The 26648-nt window shown below is 37.7% G+C and overlaps 1 protein-coding gene across 7 annotated transcripts; it reads left to right on the top strand.

Annotated features, from left to right (window-relative positions):
- Positions 1 to 1474: 1474 nt before the first annotated feature.
- Positions 1475 to 22553, top strand: sytl2a (synaptotagmin-like 2a). 7 transcript variants are annotated; one of them, XM_053645043.1, is made up of 18 exons: positions 1555 to 1737; positions 3615 to 3934; positions 7500 to 7651; positions 9034 to 9154; positions 10140 to 10194; positions 10276 to 10471; positions 13421 to 13654; positions 16092 to 16196; positions 16382 to 16435; positions 18244 to 18329; positions 19101 to 19217; positions 19377 to 19546; positions 19693 to 19795; positions 19892 to 20050; positions 20301 to 20397; positions 20477 to 20573; positions 20756 to 20961; positions 21799 to 22553. In XM_053645043.1, exons 2-18 carry the CDS (start codon positions 3834 to 3836, stop codon positions 21933 to 21935), a joined length of 2190 nt encoding a protein of 729 aa, XP_053501018.1. In that variant the 5' UTR covers positions 1555 to 1737; positions 3615 to 3833; the 3' UTR covers positions 21936 to 22553. The 7 variants fall into 7 exon arrangements, with proteins under 7 accessions (XP_053501017.1, XP_053501016.1, XP_053501015.1 ...); XM_053645045.1 differs by having other exon boundaries at positions 13421 to 13492; positions 21799 to 22552; XM_053645046.1 differs by lacking the exon at positions 13421 to 13654 and having other exon boundaries at positions 21799 to 22552.
- Positions 22554 to 26648: the final 4095 nt, after the last annotated feature.

Raw genomic sequence — 26648 nt, 5'->3', positions numbered from 1 at the left:
AAGGGGCAAATCCCCACAGACACATTCCAAAATCTATTGGAAAGCCTTCCCAGAAGAGTGGAGGTTATTATAACAGCAAAGGGAGAATAATCTGGAACTGGATGTTCAAAAAGCACACATGTGATGGTCAGGTGTCCAAAAACTTTGGCCATATAGTGAATCCAGGGGCCTGTGATTTTTTCATTTTGTTACAGTAGTGAAAATCACAACCTACAATTATCAAAGTTGTATTTATATTGGGTTCTCATAGTTACTCATCTGTTTGACCGATCACTTGAATTTAATTGATTTAATCAAGTCAATTGGGTTTTTATTGTCATTCCCCTATATAGCTTGTATACGCTGGAACGAAATGGTGTTTCTTCAGGACCACGGTGCAACACAGAACAGTACACAAGACTACATAAAGTGCGAAGACACAACAGTGTGAGATGAGTGGAAAACAATAATAAATACACAGGAGAGTAAATATACAGAACATGAACTGTGAACCATAAACTATTGTGTAATGTAGCAGCGCAAGTATAGTAGCAAAGACGAGCTCCATAATATAAAGTGAATTTAAGAATGGGTTTAAGAACATGTAAGCCTATAAATAATGACAACTTGGACCTAATATGAAAAGTTCAGTAATAAAAGGACTAGGGTTCCAATGAAAATAAATAAATAAATAAAAAATTTATTGAACATATATTATTAATAGGGGCGCACGGTGGCTTAGTGGTTAGCACGTTCGCCTCACACCTCCAGGGTCGGGGGTACGATTCCCACCGTGGCCCTGTGTGTGTGGAGTTTGCATGTTCTCCCCGTGCTGCGGGGGTTTCCTCCGGGTACTCTGGTTTCCTCCCCCAGTCCAAAGACTTGCATGGTAGGCTGACTGGCATGTCCAAAGTGTCCGTAGTGTATGAATGGGTGTGTGAATGTGTATGTGATTGTGCCCTGCGATGGACGGGCACCCTGTCCAGGGTGTACCCCGCCTTGTGCCCGATGCTCCCTGGGATAGGCTCCAGGTTCCCCGTGACCCTGAAAAGGAGTAAGCGGTAGAAGATGGATGGATGGATGGATATTATTAATAAATTATTGCTTCCTTAGCCTTTTCCTCATACACAGTTATGAACCCTAAAACACACATTTATTTCCAACACAGAGTTAAACCAAGCTGTTTAAAATCTATATGTAATGATGCCACTTTTGTGACTCTCAGACTTTGATAGGACTCAACAATAATTTTTGGTTTTAGTCTAGTGATCAAGTTAATAAATTACATTACATTACCAGCTTTCAAGCCAGTGTTGTAGACTCCAGACAATTTTGTGTAGCAGGCTCAATGAATGTTTAAATCACATACTAGTATACACTCATTGGTCAGGCATCAGAAGGTTTTATTTTGAAAAGCCCTATTTCCGAGTTTAAAAGATCACGTAGGTGGCGTGTCTGGTTTCACACGGCCACGCCCCCGTGCCTCTGATTGGCTGCTTCATTTCATCTGATCTGAGATCAGATTTGTCTCTGATTGTGTCACTGAGCGCGTATGCTCAGAGTTGCAGGGTAAGTTTATTATAAGAAACGTTGTTTGTTTATTTTTCCCTCATGACTAACGGGTTACTGTATATCTGCTCTATCAGAAGCTTCAGGAGGTCTCCAGCAGTACATATTTAACCCTAGTCTTATCATCATCCTTTACCTTTTCCTCTCTTTTACTGAGTTTGAGAGATTGGAGCCAAGAGGCACTAAGAGGTAAACTTTCTCTCATTTACTCTGTTTACTACAAATACTTTAGTAGATCAGCAAAACAGTGGATTAGGGCTCATAGCTGCTTAAGCTGGTCATGGACTCTGCTGTGTTTGTAGTTTGTAAAATATGCAGCATGCTGTAACAAGAGCAGAGGCTCATGCTTTAACAGGTATGGGCCATATTCAGCCTGAATCACTGTCATTATTGGTGCTGAGTCTTAAATTGTCTAGTTACACTTCTGATGTACACTTGTGATGCCAATTTAGCAAACAAACAAACAAAAACTGCAAGGATGATTTAACTTTCAGCTTAGGGCAGTGTTGTATTCAGCATGTTAAAATGACTAATTTTTATTTTAATAACAACAACAAAAAGTGTTTTTATGAGACAGTTTCAACTAAAGTCAAAGTTGAACGTTAAAAATGTTCTCAGGAAAGCTTCGAGCCATCAACGGATCATTAAAGAGGAGTTAGAAATTTAGTCCTGAATGTGTTTGAGAGAGACAGACAGACAGAAAAAGTTAGACAGAAAGTTGCTTTTGGCTATCTTTGACTTGAGGGTGATGGACTCCTGTCATAACACGTTCTTCTAAATGCCCTGCTCTGTAGTTATGCTACAAATCATGATGAAAACAGTTACCTGTACTTACGATAAAATACCTTTTGTGGGGAATGGAGGTTGGGTTTGTACGCTTTGCATTACTCGTTTTCTTCTGGATATATTTACAGTGAGCCTCCTTGGAATATGAGAGCGTCAGTATATTTGACAAGTTTCATGACACTGAACAGAAGACGAGGACATTTGAATAAAGTCGGTAAAGTGTGTAACGGTTACACAGGCTCTCCTCCACCTTAGGGTTGTCGTACACCCCATAGACAAACAATCATGGAGTGTTGATCTTTTTCAGTATCTCAGTACCGAGAAGGAAGAACTCGATTCTTTTCATTCCAGCACAACTCTAAACTGTTCATGTGTAAATGTTGTGCAAAATGTGAGCTAAATGTTATTATGCGCTGCATTATTGTACATTATTATTATCATTATTATGTGATTTGCATTACAGCAGTGATCACAAGCTTGTCTAAACCCAGGAATCTAAACTTCAATTCTAAAAATAAAAATCTGATTAAACAACTGTCTAGACTTCTTCACAAATCATTCCTATAAAGTGAAAAAGAACACACATTTCTATTAGATTTTTTCCCCCAAATCCTGTTAAAGTCAGTTTGTTGAGACTTGTGGAAGTGAGTCAGTCAGGATGACTTGTAACAGGAAATAGTAATTAGTACTGGCATTTCCTTCTGAAAAGAATTGGACTGTAGCTCACGTCCCTTTTAAACTTTAAGAAAACACGCATGCTAAATTGTTCCTGATTGGCCGTGTTCGCTCTCTAATCTAATTTAACTTTTAAACAGCACTCTGAGCATCAGGCGCAAATCTGATTGTAAGTGCTTGTCTCGGAGGAGCTCAGATAAACATGACTCTTCAGATGGAATTTTGGTTCGGCAGCCGTGTAACGTCCAGCCATTTATATGCTTTTGAGGCTGACCTTTTAAAGTTTTGAATACAGAAAACAAGAGAAAAAGACTTTGGAGCATGCCACAATGGGTAACATTTTGCTTCTAAAGGTCAGCTGATAATGCCACATCACACACTTCTTGTAAAATCTTTTATGTTGTGTTGTACTGTGACTGATATGCAGTAACTTATTTTTTAGTTTGGGATATGCGAATCAGTTGGCTCTTTCAGAAGCCCATTACTTCCAATTTCATTAATCTGATACTAGGAAACAGGATGACATGACGTCTGGTATAAGGAAGCTTTTTGTTGATGTTGAGCTGTTTGTTTGAGCCACAGCCCTTATGTGTTTTGTTTTGCAGCTCCTTCCTGATTTTCCACGTATTCCAGACACGTATGTGCGGACAGAAACCGATGCGTTCCCAGTCCTCAGGCCTCTGTTTAAGTTCAGTGATGCTGTTGTGTCTGTTGTGAACTCAAACTGAAGATATCTGATCATCAGCAGTGTCTGAAGACTGATCCCAGAACAGTCTCGGCCTACGCACAGTCTCTGTGATCCAAAATCTTTTCCTGCAATCATCATGATTGACTTGAGCTACCTGACAGAGGACGAGCAGGAGATGATCCTGTCGGTTCTGAAGAGAGATGCTGAGCTGAAACATAAAGAAGAGCAGCGAATCAAGTGAGTGAGACAGCATAAGGGTTCAGTTTGTATATTTTAAGTAAATGTTTCTTTTTTGGATGTATTGTACCATAGCAATACAGGATGTACTAGGAATAAAACACAATGCTGTTATGCATGTTATTATAGGAAAATAATCAACAATGACATAATTATGATATACAGCGGGGGAAATAAGTATTGAAATTTTTTGTTCAGTAAATATATTTCCAATGAGGCTGTTCACATGAAATTTTCACCAGGAATTAGTATTAACTCAAGAAATCTGGAAATATAAAGAATTCACAACATTAAATTCCATAAATGAAGTTAAGTGTAATAAAGAGGAATGACACAGGAAAAAAGTATTGAACACACTAAATGAAAAGTATTTAATACTTGGTGGAGAAGCCTTTGTTTGTAATGACTGCTTCAAGACACTTCCTGTATGAAGAAATTAATTGGCCGCAGTATTCAGGTGTGATTTTGGCCCATTCTTCTTGCCTTTAAATCTTGTTCAGTTGGATTCAAGTCAGGTGATTGACTGGGCCATTCTAACACCTTGATTTTTTTTTCTGAAACCAATTGAGAGTCTCCTTTGCTGTATGCTTTGGATCGTTGTCCACCTGGAAGGTCTACCCACGTCTCATCATCATCCTGGTGGATGGCAGCAGATTCTTCACAAGAATCTTCCAGTAAAGGGCTCCATTCATCGTTCCTTCATTTATATGAAGTCTGCCAGTACCATACGATGAAAAACAGCCCCACACCATGATGCTTCCACCTCCAAACTTCAGTTAGTGTAGTGTTTTAAGGGTGATGTGCAGTGCCATTTCTTCTCCAAACATGGTGTGTAGTATTAAGCCAAAAAGTTCAATTTTGCTCTCGTCTGATCAGACTACACTCTCGCAGTATTTCATAGGCTTGTCCAAATGAGTTGTAGCAAACTTTAAACGAGCTTCGACATGCCTTTTCTTTAGTAATGGAGTCTCGCTTGGTAAGCATGACCAGTGGGAGTGCATTGCCTATTTTTTTCTCTGTGACGATGGCACCTGCTGCCTCCAAGTGTTTCTGGAGCTCTTTCTGAGTGGTCCTTGGCTCTTGGGCTACTCTTCTGACTATTCTTCTGACTCCCTGGTCAGAAATCTTGTGAGGAGATCCTGTGCGTGGCCGGTTGATGAGAGTGATGTTGCTTCCACTTGTGGATAATGGCCCCAATGGTGCTTACAGGAAGATTCAGAAGTTTTGAAATATGTCTGTATCCGATTCCATCAATATGTTTTGCAACAATAAGGTTCCAAATGTCATGGTAGCGCTCTTTGCTTTTACCCAACATGAGATGTTTCTTGTGTGACACCTTGGTAACGAAAAGCCTTTTTATAGACCATCAATTTACTAACCCAAATAATATTAATTTGCACAGATAGGGGGTATAATTACTTACAGATTTCAGCTGGTTCCTTGGCTTACCTTGGAGAACTGCTTTTACTTAGTGTGTTCAATACTTTTTTCCTGTGTCATTCCACTTTATTACACACAATTTTATTTATGGACTTTAATGTTATGAATTCTTTATATTTCCAGATTTCTGGAGGTAATATTGATGTCTCTTAATACTGATTTCATGTGAATAACAATACTTATTTCCCCCAGTGTATGTTTATTAAAGAATGACCTCATATGTTTTATCAGTTTATAGTTACAATTCAGGTTGTGGAACGGAGGTCAGCCGATCAATTGGTTTTGGGATTAATTGGCATCAGTGACTGATTGCCGGATCAGTTATCTGCAAAAATCCACACCGATAGTTTTTCCTGTTGCGTCCATTGCGGGAGCTGCTCAGAATTTTCCGCTGTCATTATACAGTACGAGAGCAGTCTCTAGAGGTGAAATAAAAACTATCGCTGACATATTTTGTTGTGTTATTTGAAGTGTTTAAAAAATTATTATTATTTTTTAAAATTCATTTTGGCTGTCTCTATTTTATTTGTTATTTGGAGTGTTTCTTTTTGGTTCAGTTTGGATGTATATCTTTTGTTTACTTTAATATTTATTAATAGTTAATATAGATTCATATTTGTATATTTCATTTTTAAACAAGTACAGTACATTTTCATGGTACAGTCAGTACTGTTTATTTTTGTATAATGTTCAGCAATATTTTACTTGAGTGTTATGTTTTCATTCGGTATCAATTTTATACGATCGTTGATTAATCTGTAATCAATCTGTAATCAACCAATTAACATAAATATCGGTATCAGTGAAATCTACTATCGGTCGACCTCTAATCCTCATTAGTTAATGTTATTCTTTACTTTACAGCAGCTTTAAACATGAGATCCCTCTCAATGCCTTCAAGTTAATTAGAGAAATAAATGCAGCTTGTTAATCCTGGGTCCTGCAGACTGCGGTGGCAGAAACGTGAAGGAACATATCTTTAAATAGACATGTTCTTATTGAAAGCTTCACAATATCAACGATTATACTTAACGTTAAAGAACATGTTTTTTACACTTAGATTATGTGGATGGTCCACCATGCAAGTCCCCTGTGAGTGAGCTGTTACTACAGGAAAAAACAACATATTAGAGCATGTGCGTTAATTTAGACCTGTGCTTTAAATTTCAGCCAGGACTACTGTCAGAGCCATGCACCTCCTGAAGCCTCTTGATTACTTCTTTATTAAATGTAATTAGTTAATGAACTTCCTGGGCCCTTGAAAAGTTTCACATTGTTTCTTTATTGAAACAAAAGTCTAAAAGTTGTGTAATTTAGATAACTCCACCCCCCTTCTCTTCAGTAACTGCTGGGGTCAGGTCACGGTAGATTATTATTTGAAGTAATTACTCATTTACTGTGGAGTTTTTTTTGTTTGTTTGTTTTCAGTGCAATCTTTGTCTTGTTAAACTGTGTTTGAAAATTATCTTTGACCTCAAAGAATGTCTGGAATTTCTCCATAAAGATGCCATTGTAAATCTGCCTTATGAAGTTAGAGGTTAATCTCCAGGAGTCGCATTCTTTAAGGTCTAAGTCTTGTACATTCAGTCCTTCAGGAGTATATTGTTTTTTGAGGAGAAATGAATGCAGTAAATAGAGCGGGGCATCCTAGAGCATTATAGAGCACACTGAAGAGCTTGCCAGTGCCTGAAGCTGAAAAACAATGCCATAAAAGTACAAAACTCTGGTTTGCCTTAATGCAGTTAAGACACACTCCATTCAAAGTTTTTGGGTTAATAGGCTACGAAATGTACACAGCATGCAAACGATGTACTAAACTTTGAGCCAAATTTGATCTGACAGAGTTAGTGCTTTGTGATCTAAACAAAATGTGGTCTTGTGATTTTTCCTGATGCATATTTAATTTGCGGTACTATTTTGAGTATGAGAAAACACTTAGGTGCTGTGGAAACAGTCCCAACACACAGAGATACTTGGCTGTGTAACCCGAGCCTCGTACTATTTAAGTATGACTTTACTGCAGCTGTTCCACAGAAAAATGCCAGTAACAATAATAAAGTGTCGGTGTCTCTGTTGAAACAAGCCTGCCTCAGTTCTAACATGCCTCTCTTTTTCGTCCATGCAGAAAGCTGCAGAAGACCGAGCGAGACAGGAGCAAACTGAAGTACCTGACAGGAGAATGGTTTTACGAGACCAAGTCAAACAGACACAGAGACAAGATACCTGGCTCCGACATCATTAGAGCCTCCATGACATGCAGGAAACCTGTGACTATAAGTGAGTGTGCCAGCAGACACACCAACCCCGAGTCGTTCATTAGATCACGGTTTAATTCTCTCGTTAGTGTCACTAAATTCGTTCTGGGAAACAGAATCACATGCCTCTGCCTCCCCCCCAGCAGAAACACACCTTTAAACAAAGCTTTACAGGGCTACTATTTACACCAGTACATGACATCCCAGAGCATAATGTTCTGAGTTAACACAATGCCACTATCTGTACAGGTATCTGCTTTTATCTGTTTCACTTCATATATTTGTGCCTGCACGAAAGTAAAAACCTCCCACTTTTTTGACATTACATTCCCAAACCTAACGAGTTGCCCTGTAAACCTTTCTGGCCAAATAATAAAAAACATCCCCAGTCTTCCTGGGACAGGAGTGGAGTGGTGGTCTGGGACAGGAGTGGAGTGGAGGTCTGGGATAAGAGTGGAGGTCTGGGATAAGAATGGTTAGCACGTTTGCCTCTCACCTCCAGGGATGGGGGTTCAAATAAAACCTCCGCTTTATGTGTGGGGTTTGCATGTTCTCCCAGTGCTTTTGGGGATTTCCTCCAGGTACTCCGGTTTCCTCCACCAGTCCAAAGACATGCATTGTAGTTTTATTGGCATTTCCAATTTGTCTGTAGTGTGTGAATGTGTGTGGGATTGTACCCTGTGATGGGTTGGCAAACTGTCCAGGATGTTCTCCGCCTTGTGTCTCTTGGGATAGGCTCCAGGATCCCACGCAACCCTGTGTAGGGTAAGCGGTATGGAAAATGGATAAATGGATGGAAGAAAGATGTCCATTTATCCACTTTTCCACTTTTTATACATTTATTGTTGTGGAATGTTCAGGAAACAAGTTAGTTTTTGTTCCGTCACCAACCTCTGTTTTTTTTTTTTTTTCTCTCGCGTTTTAAGTTAATAATTCAAAAAAATTGGAGCTCAGTCTATCCAGAAGTATCCCAAAGGTGGAAAACCTACTGACAGTTACAAGATCTTCCACTGGAGACTCTGTCAATAAATGATAACCTTTTTTTTACAAAAAGCTTCACCATATTCTACCACATTTTTAACTGATTTATTATTAGCCTTGTAGTGTGGCGTGTGGAGTTTCCAACATACAAGTCCCTATGAGTGAGTTGTTACTATAGAAATGTAACTATTGTCAAAGCTGCTGTTATAGAAAATTCATCAGCATCAGATATGTGAATTCAGAAGTGATATGGTGTAATGGACAAAGGCAAATTTTTAACTGTAAGAAATGTGGATCGATCTACATTATTAAATGATTTGATTATCCAGGATACCGCTCAGTTTGTTGTGTTGGGCTTCTATGGGATGACATTTGTGTGTATTTATGTTACTCTGTTTTACACATTTTATGTCCGTCTTTCAGTGGAGCTCACACAGATCTGGCCAGGAAAGTCTAGCTTTTTGAAATGCGAGAGCAAGGACATCTATATCCCACCAGAACTGTCTGGATTAATAGGGGAAGCGTCATCTGCATATGATAACAGGTGAGCAATTATTATAGACATGTGATTTGACAGAAATAAAGCTTTTCTGAAGACTGATTTCGCCCATATCATAAAGTTCTTCAATTTAAGCAGTATGACTCAGAAAAAGTCCACTTTCTTTGATTAAAGACTCACTTAGCACCTCACACAGACCCAACATCCGGCCATTAGGGAAGCATTAGCTTGAAACTCGGTACATTAAGCACAAATGTAGCAGAATTTCAGATTTCCCATTGTTCTCCTAATGATCAAAAATACTCCTGACAAGTTTTTCCCCTTGAATAACATTGAATAATGTAACAACCCATGACCGACACAGACGCTTTTCCCATGGGTCATGTTTAGCATGTGACATAGAAAGAATTTAATCTCTTATGTTTAGAATTGTGTGTGTGTGTGTGTGTGTGTGTGTGTGTGAGATTGTGCTTTAGGTCGAATGCTTCTTTGATGTTCAATACTTTCAGTGTATATATATATATATATATATATATTTTAGCAAATTTATTCTTTTTTTCAGAACCTCCAAGGTGTACATTACAAACTGACTGCATAGAATCTGACATACAGTATACAGTGGTAGTTCATTGTAGCTTTTATTTTATCATAGCTATGTTTTTTCTTTTCTTTTTTTAATCTCAATAACTTAAAACTGTGCATTCATATACTAGCGTCAATCTAATTGTGAATATAATAGGAAAAGCGCTGTTTATATAATTCATAATGCTTCAAATAATTTATTACAATGCATTTTGTTTTGTAGGTGATTTGTTCAGGAGGCATTAAATAAATATGTTGTACATATTGGACCCACGTGCTTAATATTTGAATCATTGGGTTATATTCAGAAAATTAATCTGTCCTGCAATCATAGAGGGTTCTGTAGAGTGGCTTTCTAATAGCAACAATTTGGCATAGAGAAAGACAGAACAATTTGCATTATTGAATATACTGTAGTGTTGCCATTAATCATAGCTTCCTTTAACAGGGAGGATCACTACCAAGGGGCAGAATGTAAACCTTCCACACACCCTCAGACAAAGGTACATCAATCAAATTCAGTTTTCTGTAAATGATGTCTCTTTTTTTTTGCTGTGTAATTACTGATATTATTGTTTTTGTAGGCTAGACAGAATCCTTTCAACAGTAAGCCCATAGGGTTAGACTCTCCTGTAAAGACAGATGGACATTTGCAAACTGATGTAAAGATCCAACAGATACCAGGGAACTCGCACCAGGTTCCTGCAGATCAGCAGCCAGCAGTGGAGTCACTGTCATCACCACCTAAACCGTACCGGGCATCACAGATCCCTGCTGAGGGTGAGAAACTCACTCATTATTCATAAGCTGCTGCAAAAATGTAGTTGATGGTGTGATTCAGACTCAGAACTAATGATGATCTACACCCTATTTCAGAGGAAGTCCATCTCAAACCGATCACTTTTTTTGACCTGAAATGGCAGCCATCAAATCTTCAAATTATTGCGATTAACTTGGTTATGAACATTTGAAGGCTGTTGTATACTCTTCTGTTAGGTTGTGTTGACGGTGCATAATGAATGTGTTGTGTTTTTGCTGGAGCGGCCGGCGCGAAGATCTCACAGTCACAGTCAGAGTCACACAGTCCTTGCACACACACACACAGTAAGTCTGATTGACTGATCTCCATTGAATGCTACGTGTGAACCTCGTCTGGGCTTTTTTTTTTTTTGTTGTTGTTGGTTTTGGGGATGGCTATTTAACACAAGCATGTCCTTTATGCTTTCCATGACTCACATCTATTCTGTGCAACATTAGTCTTCATGTCTCAAAGGGCAGTATTCAGAGTCGATGACGTAAGTCCAAAGGTTATTTCGATATTTATGCAGGGAAAGTTATTCGTATTCAGAAATAATGGGCTACACGTGTGCTTAAGTTGATTTTCTGGGCTCCTATTTAGATTATGCAGATCATCTGTGTGTAGGTCACGCTTCCAGGGTTGCCGATAATGTCCAAGAACAGTGATCTTAAGTTCATGTTCAAAATCACATGTAACAAGAAAAACCTCAAACTCCACGCCGCGTGCAACTCTTGTGTGACTATTGAATAGTGTGGAGTTATGTCTTGGGTCTGACTAGCTATGTGCGTACTTCTGGTATTCAATCCTCACTGCACACACTTATCTCAACTGTGAATATGGCCCAAAATTCTTCTCGGAGAGAGCATGAAAGAATAAAAAGTCATCGTAGTTGTACATTTGACAATCACCATTTGGCCTAAAGTGCAAACAAAAGTGCAAACCTATATATTTCAGGTCCGTGGATTAAACTGTAATACATTTTGTATAACATTATACAATAAAAGTACTGCAGTTCAGAATGAAATAGGCAGTCTATGGAATGTGTAGGACGATAGTGATCTAGAAACAGTATCAATAGAGACGTAGTATAAATCCAGTCAAAATAAGAAACAGACAGGTACTGGGGGGATTATATAGAGGAATGTAGACCTGCATTAGGATTCTAAGCTGCCATGTATGACCAGAATATACAGTACACACACACACACACACACACACACACACACACACACACTGATGGTATATTTATCTCCTAAAATCATGTATAGAGCCGTTCTTTTCCAGGGAAGTTCACATGAAAGTCAGGGTTTCTATGTAAAATCTGAGATAATCACCAGAGATTCTGAAAGGCAACTTTGAACATGTAGTTTTTTATTTTATTTTATTTTTTATTTAACTGCTTTGTGAAACATGAGTTTGAAACATTGCCATCAGTTTACTAAAACTTGAATCACAAATGGATCATATTCTACCATTTTAACGATTAAATCATGCTATCCGATATGCATAGAAATATGTATACTGCATGCATATATATATATATATAATATACAAATAACAATACTTGTTTAAGTTATTTATATTGCAATTTACTTTTTAAATTTACTTATCTCTCATAAGATGAAATAGGCATAAACATATAGGCAAATCAGTCCCTCATTGATAACCTTTTTTCTGCTACCTTGTCCTGCTTTTCGAGAGCCCGGCACCCCTAACACTAACCAAAAACTCTTCAGCTATATTCCTTCTAAGACTGTTTTGAACACCAACAGTGGCTCCTAAAAAGGAAATGACGGATAGGTGGAAATTCATAGGAGTAAAGACAGCAGCTCCAGCTGTGACTTTGCTGATACTCCCCTCTTCATCACCAAGCTTCGCCAGTCCGCCCTTCTCCTCTGATTTAGAGTGCTTCTTTCTGGGGTGTCCAGATAGTGAAATGAACTAGCTTGCTATCATGGGTGCCAGAGAATCTGGCAGACTGGTGGTGCAGAATAGGCAAGAAACTGAAGGGGGAGCTAAGCGCAGTTGAGATTACAAACGTGAGCAGTGTGTGGCGGTACCACTAAGGTACATTTTAAAAAAGGAAATAAACATAATGGACACTGACTCAGTGCTGCTGTAGATTTCCTGATATTCTCCCTTTCAAAATGGTTGAGTAAATCAGTTCTGGCCCCTCTGTTTTGAGCAGTTGGCCAAGAGTTGAGTACTCTGACAACAAAAAATGGATTATTGGTCCAGTTTATAAAACAAGCACGACCAGCACACAGTCCCACCTTGCAAATCAGTCTCTAGACATGCAGCTAGGTCAATAAATAAATAAACAAATAAATAAATAAATAAATAAATAAAAGTAATGTTTAGTGTACTACTATGTGTTCAGTATACAGTGTGCTAATACAATGTTTACGTCTAGTAAATCCATATAACCAAACTTTTTTTTTTTTTTACATTATTTAGATACAGCCAGCTGAGTTTTAACAGCGCTTAAGTGGCATAACAGTCCATTCCTCATACTAATTGCTTGCTTGCACATATAACATGCATACATGTATATTCCTGTTCATGCATGTATGAATATGTACAAATGGTGATTGGTGAATTGGCAAGGAATGTGAGGAATCTGCAAGGAATGTGTTTCTCCTGTCTGATTGTGGATTTCAAAAATGCATGTTTGGTATTTGGATTGAAATATTAAACAAATCATGTATGACACTTTTTTTTTGGCTCCACTCAGCCATTATAAAAATTAAGGCCAGGTTTCATTCCATATTCATTGTGCATTTCAGAACAGAGGTGAAGATGCAGGATCTTGTTTTTTAAGCACATTATGATTAAGGTTATAGTGGACATTGAGAAATGTGAGCCTGGATTAGTGCTTTAAGTCTGATCCTTTCTCCAGTCGCTCCCTGATCTGAGTGTTTATTCTGCAGATCATCATGAGGATCTTGCTGAGCCTCATTCCTCGCAGGTGTCTGAGCCCTCTGACTCTCTTGTAGAACAAGGTAAGGTCAATCAACTCAGCACAGAGACCCAATGCCATACGTTAACAGAGGAGGATGAATGCTCCATCAGTAAGGTACTTGGGTGGGTTGGAATGATGTCCAAAGGAAACGAAAGGCCTGGTGTTCAAGAGGAGCAGAACAGAGAAGGTCCTGCGTGTTCTGGTACTCCACACACAGAAAATGCATCTCACACTCGGACAGAAATAAAAGCAAAACCCTCACCAAAACTTAGGATGGGTCTACTTGGGCTGTTTTTAGGAAAAGACAGAGTTGAGACTTCGGAATATTTGCTAGATAAAGATGATATGGATTATGTGCGTCGACCTGATGGCAAACAAGACAACATAATTTTAGGATGTTCTGCACAAAATTCTGCTTCTGGACTGAACTTTGTAACAGGAGAACTTGAAGCAAATCCATGTCTTTCTATGATAGATGATAGATCGGACAACTTAGCTGATGACTACATCCAACGAAGAGAGAGTCTATACCAAGATGAAGGATCACAAAATCGACATGCCAGCCTGATATCTTTTTGGGAGAGCAGGAACAAAGAGCCAAAAGTATTGAGTATCAAAAAAAAAGAGACCAATGAGAACAAAGTGTCAGACCGAAAGATATCAAAGGTAGAGTTTTACTTAAGCCCACCAAAAGCAAAAAATTTCGATTATACAGATATTTGTGAGTCATATAAAGGTTCTTCTGAGTCACATAATCAAACCAGACATAACATTTCTGTTAAACCATTTGTTGAGGAGAAAACGTCATCTTGCGATACTGGTCAGAAGCCACATGAGCATGGACTTGAAATTGAAAGCACGACTGAGTCACTGAATTCACCAACTAAACAAATGCATATATATAAACTAAAGGAAATTTATTCTCCTGTGCTGTCAGTCAGAAAGGCTATTACTGAGCGGACCACTTCTACCAGCCCAAATCGAGTGGAAAGTCCTGAGACAAGTAGCTCCTTTTCAAACAGAGAGCTTGGTGAGTTAAAGGCTTCATCAAAGGGGAAACTCAGTCAACGTTCCAAAAGAGTCACTGTAAATAGTCCTCTAGATGACACAGATAGGACATCATACAATAGATCTCCATTTAAGACGTGCATGTTAGGTTCAGACGAACGCATTAAGTTCAGTTCAGTATCATACCCCATCAGAAATATCGGCTCAGTCTCTCAGGATCACAGTGACCAGTCAACAGGTGATACAATGAAAATCCTAGAGCAATCCAGAATACTCAGCCCAAGACACATGCCGAAAATAATGCCTAGAGGTTTATATCCAGTCAAGGAGTTTAGAATGGTTGGGTCCCCCAACCAAAGGCTGAGAGCCTTTCCTATAGATATCAATCCAACTGAGAAGACACACTTGAAAGGTTTGGAACACACACCCAGAGGACAGACCAGGTATCCACATGGACTGTCAAGTCCTGGGAAAGATGGGAACTTGCTGGCTGAGAGGCTAGAGCAGCATATCCTGTCTTTACCAGGAAATACATCTGAGAGAAACATACAGTACCAGCTTACATCTCCACACTCTCCACCATGCTTTGGAAGTTCCCAGGCTCCAGGAACAATCTGCATAGGCAACGTCAATAGTAAACAGACTAGTCAAGTCCATCCCTTACCTGTTTCACAAGGACAAACCTCTGTACAGCTGATAACATCACCTGATCACCATAGAAAGACCACTACTAAAAGATCTGTTGAAGGTATTAAAGATGTAATACCAGTAGTGCTCACCAAACAAATGCAGCTGGATGGCTTGCAGTGCAAAACTTCCGTTCATCTGAGCTGTCAGCATCCCCTAAGCTTAGCTGAGTCCACACACGTATCTGGGTTTTCAGACCAACCAGACAAGCAAGAGTGGGCTGGAGTACATGTGTGCGAGAGTTCTCAACACATGTCACCCTCTCGAAAATCCCAGCCTGAGTCTGTGATCACCCCTGACTCCTCCAGCAGCACATCAGCTGAAGCCTGGTCTTTGTCTCGGACAAGTTCAGCCTGTGAGCACTAATTTACTTGGTCCAGTCAAGGTTCAGTAAAAACAGTTTGGAGTTTTGCTAGAAGCAGGGTTTACTACGACAATGTCCACCGTTTGTCATATGTTTTATATACTTTCAATGATTTTTCTATCATTTTACAACCTTACTTCTTCATTGCATGTGTCTAACTTTTACCAGGTTAACTTTTCCAGATAATCACTTTAAACAAAAAAGAAACATTTAATTATATAGCAGTATATTTCATACCATCATGTGATCTTTGCAATTATGACATTATCAGCACAGTAAATAACCAGTTATATTTGTTATTATAAAGCTATTTTTGTCCATTTTTGTTGAAGCCAATGGCAAGGCGGATTCTAATATGTAAACTATAATGACTTCTCACAAGAAGCTAAATCTTTGATAAGTTTAAGACCAAAAATACCATGTAATTTATAGCTACTGTTTTTTACTTCATTTTCTATTAAAAAAAAAAATGATGTTAGTTCTAGCGTACATTTGTATAGGTAGTAATCAGTCATGGTTTTTGATGTCTGAAGTTGTAAAGCTATGTATTGATCCTACAGTTTGACATTATTTCTTTTAGGTGACAATGAGGGTCCTAGCGTAGTAAGAACAGTACAGAAGCAAGCCAGCATCAGACCCCTTTCTATTTCCAAGAGTTTAGAGGACCTGGTAACCCTGCCCTTAAGTGAGTAACTTGATATTGAAACGTTTTAAATGGCTGTTCATGCTTCATCAAGTCATGTCAGGTTTTATGTTAAGTAACTACTAGATATAGACAAAGGATACCAATGGGTGCTTTCAAAATCATCTGTGTTTACACTGCATTTTGTTTCACATTACTTTTTGGCTATTCCATTTAACACCATGAAGATGAAAGATGGAAAAATGAACCAAGCAGTGGCATAATACAGACAGTGGAGGAAGGTAAATATTTAGCTAAACTTTTATAAATATGCAGAAGTGTTGTTGCTTGAAACATATATTCATTTCCCTTGTATTTTTAACTGATTCCATTAAAGAAGGCTTAGAAAATTAATGTAAGATAACATACGAGCAAGAAATGTAAACCTACAGTTATCAGTGGAGCATTATATTTCTGATGAATCACATGAAGTACTATATTTATAAACATGCTCCAAGTAGTAAGCAGCATTATTCTGTCCATATACAGTCATGTGATAAAATAAGTACACCACGTGGAAATTGTTGGCTTTTTTTTAAACATATTTGAGCATCTTCGAAATATTGCCTATTACAAACATGACCACAAGGAAAATTAGCTTTTTCAATCATTTATTCAACATAAATATCAATAGATGTGATATTCTTCCTTGGAAAAAGTAAGTACACCCTTGGCCTCAGAAGCTCGTATTGCCCCCTTCAGCAGAAATAACTTCTTTTTTTTTATCATAATTGTCTACCAGGAATTTTTGACCACTGTTGTTTGAGGGTTTTCTTGCATGTACTACAGGTTTCAAATCCCCCCACAACATTTCAATGGGATTCAAATTCAGGCTTTGACTAGGCCATTCGATAACCCTCTATTACTTCTTTTTGGGCCATTCCTTGGTGGATTTGCTAGTGTGCTTAGGATCATTATCCTGTTGAAAGGTCCACTTTTCATTCAACTTCAACTTTTGGACAGATGGTTCACATTATCTTAAGTACTGTGTTACTCTGTGATATGATGCAGAATTCATAGTTGAATCAGTGAATGCAAGCTGTCCAGTCCCTGAGGCAGCGAAGCAACCCCAAACCATAACATTTCCACCACCGTGTTTCACAGTTGGTATAAGGTACTTCTCCTGAAAAGCTGTCTTTGGTCTGCGCTAAATATGTCTGCTGTTACTGTGGCTAAACAGCTCTATCTTTCATTCATCTGTCCAGAACACATTATTCCAAAAGGCCTGGTCTTTGCCTATATGCTCATTGGCAAACTGTAGTCTTGCAAAGGCTTTTTCCTGGCATGCCTCCCATACAGGTCAAATTTGTACAATCTCTTTCTGATTGTAGAAGCATGCACTTTGACACCAACAGTTGCAAGACTTACTAGCAGATCCTGTGTTGAAAATTTGGGGTTCTTGGAGACTTCTTTTTGCGTCCGACATTCTGCTCTTGGGCTGAATTGGCTGGGACGACCAGTCCTGGATAAATTGGCAGTCGTTTGAAATCTGCGCCATTTGTAGATGATTTTCCTTACAGTGGAATGATGTATTTCAAATAATTTGGAAATCTTTGTAAATCCCTTGCCAGACTTATAAGCATCCACAACCATTTTTTTCTGAAGGCCTTACAGAACTCTTTAGATCTTGGCATTGCCACCACACACCTCCATAATAAAGGGAACACCAGACACCAGAGGTATAAATAAGACAGGTTCCACCTGCACTCCCTAAGCAGGTTCTAATCACAGGCACCCAATCTTCAACACTTGAATCTAATTTTATGCATTTGAAGGTGTGATAAATGTAGGGGTGCACTTACTTTTTCTATGTGACTGATTTGTTTTTTGTTACTTTAAATTGTGAAAATTACTACAAAATGTAGTAATTGTGTCAACTTTATTAATAAACACTGTTTCAAAGAGGATCAAATGTTTGCTTGTCCAAATAAGTCAAAAAAGCCAACAATTACCATGGAGTGTACTTATTTTTTCACATGACTGTATTAGCATGACAATAATTATTCTGATCTCTTGACCATATTTGCTGTTCTTGGACTGGTGTCTGCAGTTTCAGATGCATTCAGCATTTCTCTCTTGGACCCAGAGCAGAGTAAGAGGCTGAGTGTCTCAGTACCTGCTTTTATGCACGAGCAGGTAATCAAGTCACCTGCATCTAGCATCAGTTTTGGTGAATGTTGAAAATGCTGCATGCTTTAAATCAATGGTGCTTAACACTTTAGTACATATCGAATGAGTTGTAAAATACCTCTCTCTAATTATTTACATATTAATGACTAATTACGAATCACTGAATCAGCTGTTAATGTTTAATCAGATTTTGCCGTAATATTGATTATATTGTAATTGAGTCATTTCATTGTGCATTCACACATTTGTTTACTGATGAGCTGTACTTCTGTATATTATACGTAGCCATGTATCTACCACCATTCCTTCCCTTCTTTTCAAAATTGGTATGGAATATAGTATTAGCATGATTTTTGTCCTCCACTTTATGCCATTTTAAAGCTGTGCATGTCAGTCCCACGTGAGGGGCTGCAAGACACAAGTTTAACATGAAGCAGTGCTGGTTTAATTTGTATGATCATTGTAAATAGATGTATGATTAAAAGAATCTACCGTGTTACTTTAAGTATACATTTCTGTGATCTAAGGGTGTACAGTGAGGCTAAGCAATGCCAGACGGGTATAGGTATATTGCACAAATGTGGCTACTAGAATGTATTTTTCTTGATTTTCATCTGAAGATTAGAAATTTAAATATATTTAAGGAGATAAATTTGTATTTCTGGAATACATGGTACTCCCAACAGATTTCGCAAGTATAGTCAGTATCACTAACGGCATATCAGTGCAGTTATGTTTTTTTCGTACATTTACTTTTTATCCTCCTGTGTCTATTAGGGTAACGGCAAAGGAAGTGACTGTCTCTCCGTGAACAGTTTCTGTTCTGAAAGACAAAGGAAAAGCAGCACAAATACTAACGCCAGTGCCTCTTCTGGCCTCACCTCCATGTCTTCTGTATGTGCCTTACATTTTAACACATGCAGCAAAATGATTCGATTGTATATTAACACACATGTATATGCATGCTTCATTAGAGTTATAGTCTTAATCTGTCAGTTTGGATCATTGCTGTATTAGTGAATAACGTTGAGCGACTTGTGTTGATACAAAAAGGTCAGTGGCAGTGTGACGAACATTTACAGCACAGACCTTGGACATGTGGAGGTTAAGGGAACCATCCAATTTGCCATTAACTATGTGAATAAACTGGGAGAGCTTCACATCTTTATAGTCCAGTGCCGAAATTTGGCAGTGGCAGAGCCTAAGAGGAACCGTTCTGACCCGTGAGTGGTTCAGTGTGCTTCTTTACTTAAACACACCCTTTTCCATCTATCCATCTATCTATCTATCTAGTGTGGATGGATTGATTGCTGATTACTGTGTTCTAACTGCACTAATGTATTGAGATGTCTTCTTTTACATGGTTTAGGTATGTCAAATGCTATCTTTTACCTGACAAAGCAAAGCTGGGGAAGAGGAAAACATCTGTGAAGAAGAAGACTCTGAATCCTACTTATAATGAAATCCTACGGGTATGAACGGTGTTAAAAATTGCAGGGTCGTTTTTACTATTTTTTTTTTTTGTATATATTAAAAACTGAAACCAATATGTCCTCCTTTCCAAACAGTATAAGGTACCACTGGAGAGTGTAAAGGTTCATACTTTAAACGTCTCTGTGTGGCATAATGACACGTTTGGGAGGAACAGTTTTCTTGGGGAGGTCAATGTGGATTTGTCTGAGTGGGACAATAATACACACATGATGGAGCACACCCTCAAAGGAAGGGTAAGGGTTTGTAGAACATTAAAACATTTCTAAGCATGTTTTTCAGTATCGTGCCCTAAATTCCTCATCTGTTTGTGCAGATTTTCTTAGATAAACCTGGTGAGTAGAGATGGTTTATTAAAGGAAACCGGAAAGCTGAGTTTGCCGAATAAGGAAGAAATGCATCAGCTTATGCAGACATGTCTGTTGTGGAAATATGACAACATGTTATACCTGGAATTATGTGTTTGTTTATTTTACTCTGTCTTAGATTGCAACTCCATACAGTCCAAAGCATGTTAACCACAACATGGAAGTGTGTGGAGATATGAGAATATCTTTGCGTTTCCTTCTGCGGACGTCTCAAAGTAAGTGTTCGAACTTCAATGACTGTGCGCACAAATGCAACGTGAAATGAATAATTTTGTGTACCTTCTATGGTTGTAGATGACAAGACACCACAGACTGGTGAGATTCAGGTCTGGGTAAAGGAATGTACGAATCTACCATCCAGAAGTGGGTCCATAGACCCCTTTGTAAAATGGTGTGTATGTGATAAATATATAACCACTTTGTCTAACTGTATTAATATTTCCTGAGATTTTCTTGCTGTGGATATACTGTGGGTATTATGCTACAGGCAAGCTGTGTATTTATTTTTATTATATATGTGTATGGCTTAATAGCACTGGTAGTTGTTCATGTAATGTATATTGTGTCTTTCAGTTCAGTACTTCCAGACAGCCATCAGAAAAACCGACAGAGAACTAGGGTTGTAAAGAGAACAGCAAACCCAGTGTTCAACCACACCATGGTTTATGATGGCCTCAGACTAGAGGACCTGAAAGACACCTGTGTTGAACTCACTGTGTGGGACCACGATCGACTCAGTAATCACTTCATAGGAGGCATAAGGCTGGGCCTTGGAACAGGTAGGGGCACTTGTGCCTAAATTCACAGCTAGGTTTACTTATAGATCAAATAAAAGTTAGTTCCTGTTATGTACATTATAGCAGCTATATACAATTGTTTCCTTATCAGCCTCTTGTTTTTCCTCCCTATTGAAGTTAAAGCTTGGTTGAATTAAAAAACTTTTAAATTACAGCTTTACTACATACTGTTACAAAGCACTGACACTGGAGAATAACTTCCAAAAAATTCTAAATAAATGTCTACTTACAGAAAACCACAACAACATACAGAATAACAAACCACATCCCTGTGTAAGTTATAATTAGGGAAAGTATTAGGATGAGCACATTAATATAAACCTTAACATACACTACAGTGGAGGGCACATTGGCTTAGTGGTTAGCACATTTGCCTTGCACCTCCAGGGTGTGGGTTCGATTCTCCTGTGTGTGCGGAGTTTGCATGTTCTCATCCGTTTCAATCCCTGGTTTCTTCCCCCAGTCCAAAGACACGCATTGTAGGCCAATCGGCACTTCCAAATTGTCCGTAGTGTGTAAATACTTGAGTGCGTGTGTGTGTGCAATTATACCCTGCGATGGGTTGGCACCTCGCCTCGTGTCCTGAGTGTGGCACGAGAGTGCCCCTGGGATAGGCTCCAGGCTCTCCATGATCCTGTGTAGAATAAGTGGTACAGAAAATGGATGGATAAATTACAGTCCAAGCCATGCTATTATAGAACATTACTCAACACACTCTGACCAATCAGACTCGAGCAATCAATAGCTCTCTGGTATAATTTGATTGTAGTATATTGTGTAGGCTTGTAATAGAATTTTATCATTTCTATCTCTACCCAGGTAAAAGTCACGGCACTGACGTAAAGTGGATGGATTCTAATACTGCTGAATCTGCACTGTGGAGAAAAATGATTGAATCAAAGAATGAATGGGTAGAAGACACTGTACCTTTGAGGATGCTCATCATGGCAAGATAGTAATAGTCCAAGTGTTCGGTTCAAAAAAAGAAAAAATGTGTGAAAAGTTTTATAGAACATCAAATTGGAAGATGGGGTACACACTGATAAATATAACACACCTTCATTTGAGATCATCAAACACTACATTTGAGAACATCAAGCACTACATTGTGTATGGAACAAGGAGTACTGAAAATGTCTATGTTTCCAGGAAATGCTACAGAGAGTGTGCCAGTTTTTAAACTAAACAACAACATAGTCCATGAAAACAGTATTTCCAAATCCTCATCTTAAAGTATGGCCATTGTAAATTTGTAATATTTTTCCCTGTACTAACAAACCTATTCCAACATCATAATTATTTAATTAGTGGATCAGTCAGATGTGTTGGTTGGATGTGATGGGAAAAACACTAAAATGTGTAGCACAGAGGGATTAAAAATATGTATTATGTACATGTATTGTAGAAATAATCCTTAGTTGGCTAAGAAGCAGGTTCTGCATTTCCTATTGGAAACTGAGCGTATAATTAGAGCACTGTATTTAAAAGAGCTCTACTGGTGATGTACAGATCATTTTATTAAAGCAATTTCAATAAACATGTGTTCAGTGAAGAAAATGGTGTTTCCTGTTATTTGATGATTATATGAAATACTTGTAAGGGCAAATAATTGCAGAATCTAAATACAGTAATTACAGAAAACAATACAATTTACAACAATAGGTCTGTAAGGCTATAAGCATTTGGTGTTTATTGAGTTTTGTGTCATTAGCTGAGATTTTGATCTATTTCTTATAAATAAGGAGATTGGGGTACATAAATGGCAGCTTTATCTTCTCTGCTAAATGTAAAAACAAAAGCATCATGTCGAATGTCTGAGGTAATTCTACCTTCTGAGGTACCTTCATCTGGATTTCTGAAGACAGCACGACTGTATCCGATATATATAACTTAAAATTTTATTCCGATGAGAATTGGCTGGTGTTGTCACAGCTAATATATCAAAACTAAACTGCAGAAAGGATGATAAATATTAAAAAATAGTGACCTAAGATGGCTGTGTAATGGGGACAAACTTGCTGGTGTGATCTAAATGCACTAATATATTTTTTTTTTTAGATGTCTTCGTTTACATGGTTTAGGTTTGTTACAAGCTATGTTCTGCCTGACAAAGCAAAGCTGAGGACGAGAAAAACATTTGTGAACAAGAAGACTCATTAAAAAGACTGAAACCATGTCTTCTTTTAAAAACGGTATAATATACCAAAGGACAGCCGAAAGGTCCCCATTTTAAACATCTCTGTATGGTTTAATGACACATTTGGGCAGAAGTTTTTCTTATTTTCTCAGTTCTTAAAAAAACTGGGAAGCTGTGCTCATGGGGGGAAAAGTCTGCAGTATACCTCTGCAGTAAAGCGTGTAACAGAATAATGCTGGAGGTTTAGAGTGGATGAAACAGCACATCTCAAACATGTTTTTATACAATATATAAGAAAACAGCGACATCTTCTGGAGAGCTGACAATACTAAAATATTACAATTATTATTATTATTTTATTATTTTTTTTTCTGCTAATGGACCAAGTACACCCTCTGGCAAAAATTATGGAATCACCACCCAGCTTTTTTTACTTCATAGCAAATAAACAAATCAAGATATGACACAAAACAATTTTTGGTTAATAGCTGAACATTTTGGCTTCCTGAAACACAAACAAATTTAATTTAATTATTTTAATTAATGGCATATTTTTTTTCCAGATCAAGTAGAGGATAAAAATTAGGGAATCACTCAATGTTGAGGAAAAAATAATGGAATCACCTTTGCCTTTCTAAAACAAATACCAGCACAAGTCTAAAAATGCTACTTAGTCTGCAGTTAAAAGAGAGTGCTTACAGACCTTAACCTTGGACTTTTTGAAAGGAAACATGGCCCGAACAAGAGAGTTGTCAATTGAAACAATGGAACGGATTACGAAACTCCTTCAAGAAGGAAATGCAACATGGAGTGTGGTAAAAGATGTCTGAATGAAATTGGATTTATGTATAGAAAAGCCAAACAAAAACCAGCACAAACACCTAAACAGAAGAAAAGAAGATTACAGTGGGCTAAAGAGACGCAATCATGGAGTGTGAATGATTGGATGAAAGTGATATTCAGTGATGAATCATGAATCTGCATTGGCCAAAGAGATGATGCTAGAACTTTTGTCTGGTGCCGTTCTAATGAAATATATAAAGATGACTGCCTGAAGAAAACAAATCTAATTTCCCCACTCATTTATGATATGGGGTTGCATGTCAGGTAAAGGCCCAGGGGAGACCGCAACAGTCAATGCACAGGTGTACCCTGAAATTTTGGACATTTTTCTCATTCCATTTATAGAAAATATGTTTGGTGATGATGAAGTCATTTTTCAGGATGATAATGCATCTTGCCACAGAGCAAAGAGTGTTAAAGCTTTTCTTCAGGAAAGGCATATCAACTCAATGACATCACCAGCAAACAGTCCAGATCTCAATCTGATCAAAAATTTATGGTGGAAATTTAAAAAACTGGTCCATGACAAGCCTCTGTCCTGCAAAACTGATCTGTCAACCACTATTTGAGAAAAAGTTGGAACCATCTTGATGGAGAATATTGTTTTTCATTAATGAAGTCCACGCCTCAAAGAATTCAGGCTGACATAAAAGCCTGATGAGGAGCAACAAAGTACTAATATTTTTGTTTTGATGATTCCAATTTTTTCCTCAACATTGAGTGATTCCATAATTTTCTCCTCTACTTAATCTGGAAAAAAATTATGCCATTAATTAAAACAATTTGATTTGATTTGTTTGAGGTACTGTATGTTTCATGAAGCCAGAATGTTCAGTAATTAAACAAAAATTGTCATATCTCTGATTTGTTTATTTCTTATGAAGTAAAAAAAAAAAAAACCTGGGTAAGCATCCTCTCTGGCGATTCCATCATGTTTGCCAGGGGTTGTATGTTTTTTTGAAATTTGAAATCTCAAATTCGTTGAAGCCATCTTTCAATGTAAACAAACAAATACTACCTGAACTTGAGATTTGAGGCGAAACATTAAGGTAATGAACTTCTGTACAGCGTTAAAGTTTATAATAACGTCAACTTTTAATGTTTACTGCTATAAAACAACAACAGTAGAAACCATCAGAGTCATTCTAATGGTTTCCACTACAAATACCATTACAAACCATCAGCTGTTAACCATTAAAACCATTACCAAATGGATTCCATTACATAGTAGGATGTATTAAGGACTTGGGTCCACCATAGAAGGCAACAAATTACCAACAGAGACCCACAGGGGCCATTACAATTTTCATTAAAACCCCACACACTTCCCATTATAGCAATTAAAACCATTACAAATTCTATGATGGGCCACTGGTGACATCCCTACTTCATAAAAATATTTTTAAAAACAACAACAGTACATTAGTAAAAGTTGTTATGTATAGATAATATTATAAATGTTTTTTTTTTTTTTAAGAGAATGTTTTAATATTTTTATTGTTAGCCAAACGATCGCCTTTGAAACAAGCATGGCTCTGTAGAAAGCTCGCGAGAATTCCGCGTCAACTCACACTGGAATAAAGTTGGTTGGACCTTCGATATTCGCGGATATGCGGAAATTAAGGGACCGTCTCTAAAGTTACATACGACATTGTTATACACGTTTCTAACTTCAATAGCATTTGAAGGGAATGACTTACAGTCACAAAACCAATTGGAAAGTGTTCATCTAGGTGTCAGGTATGATGCATACCTTTTAGATTTTTTGATATTTAGCAAAATAAGCTATTAAATCATATGTAAATTTGACATTTATTTCACAACAGAATGGGCTCATACACAAAATATACAATTATTAAAGCTCAATAGCATTTAAAGGGAATGATGTACAGTCACACAACCAACTGGAAAGTGTTCATCTAGGTGTCAGGTATGATGCACACCTTTTAGATTTTTTGATATTTAACAAAATAAACTATTAAATCATATGTAAATATTGCCATATATTTTATTACTGCATGGGCTCATACACAAAATATACAATTATTTAAAGTTCAATAGCATTTGAAGGGAATGATGTACAGTCACACAACCAACTGGAAAGTGTTCATCTAGGTGTCAGGTATGATGCACACCTTTTAGATTTTTGATATTTATCAAAATAAGCTATTAAATCATATGTAAATTAGACATGTATTTCACTACAGAATGGGCCCATACACAAAATATACAATTATTTAAAGCTCAATAGCATTTGAAGGGAATGACTTACATATGATTTAATAGCTTATTTTGATAAATATCAAAAATCTAAAAGGTGTGTGTCATACCTGACACCTAGATGAACACTTTCCAGTTGGTTGTTTGACTGTGCATCATTCCCTTCAAATGCTATTGAGCTTTAAATAATTGTATATTTTGTGTATGGGCCCATTCTGTAGTGAAATACATGTCAAATTTAAATATGATTTAATAGTTTATTTTGATAAATATCACAAATCTAAGAAGTGTGCATTATAGCTGACACCTAGATGAACACTTTCCAGTTGGTTGTGTGACTGTAAGTCATTCCCTTCAAATGATATTGAAGTTGGAAACGTGTTTATTATCAATGTCGTATGTAAGCTTAGAGACGGTCCCTTAATTTCCACTTATCTGCGAATATCGAACCTCCAACATCAAGCCAACT

This window comes from Ictalurus furcatus, chromosome 16, assembly GCF_023375685.1.
Source record: "Ictalurus furcatus strain D&B chromosome 16, Billie_1.0, whole genome shotgun sequence".
NCBI classification, from domain to species: Eukaryota; Metazoa; Chordata; class Actinopteri; order Siluriformes; family Ictaluridae; genus Ictalurus; species Ictalurus furcatus.
This window is presented reverse-complemented; position numbering and strand designations above follow the sequence as displayed.

Bases quoted from the DNA above. Each gene is read 5' to 3' on its own strand.
- sytl2a (XM_053645042.1), top strand. From the start codon at position 3,834: ATGATTGACTTGAGCTACCTGACAGAGGACGAGCAGGAGATGATCCTG. The intron at 7,652-9,033 runs GTGAGTGTGCCA...TCCGTCTTTCAG, and splicing joins CAGGAAACCTGTGACTATAA to TGGAGCTCACACAGATCTGG. The intron at 10,195-10,275 runs GTACATCAATCA...TTGTTTTTGTAG, and splicing joins CCACACACCCTCAGACAAAG to GCTAGACAGAATCCTTTCAA.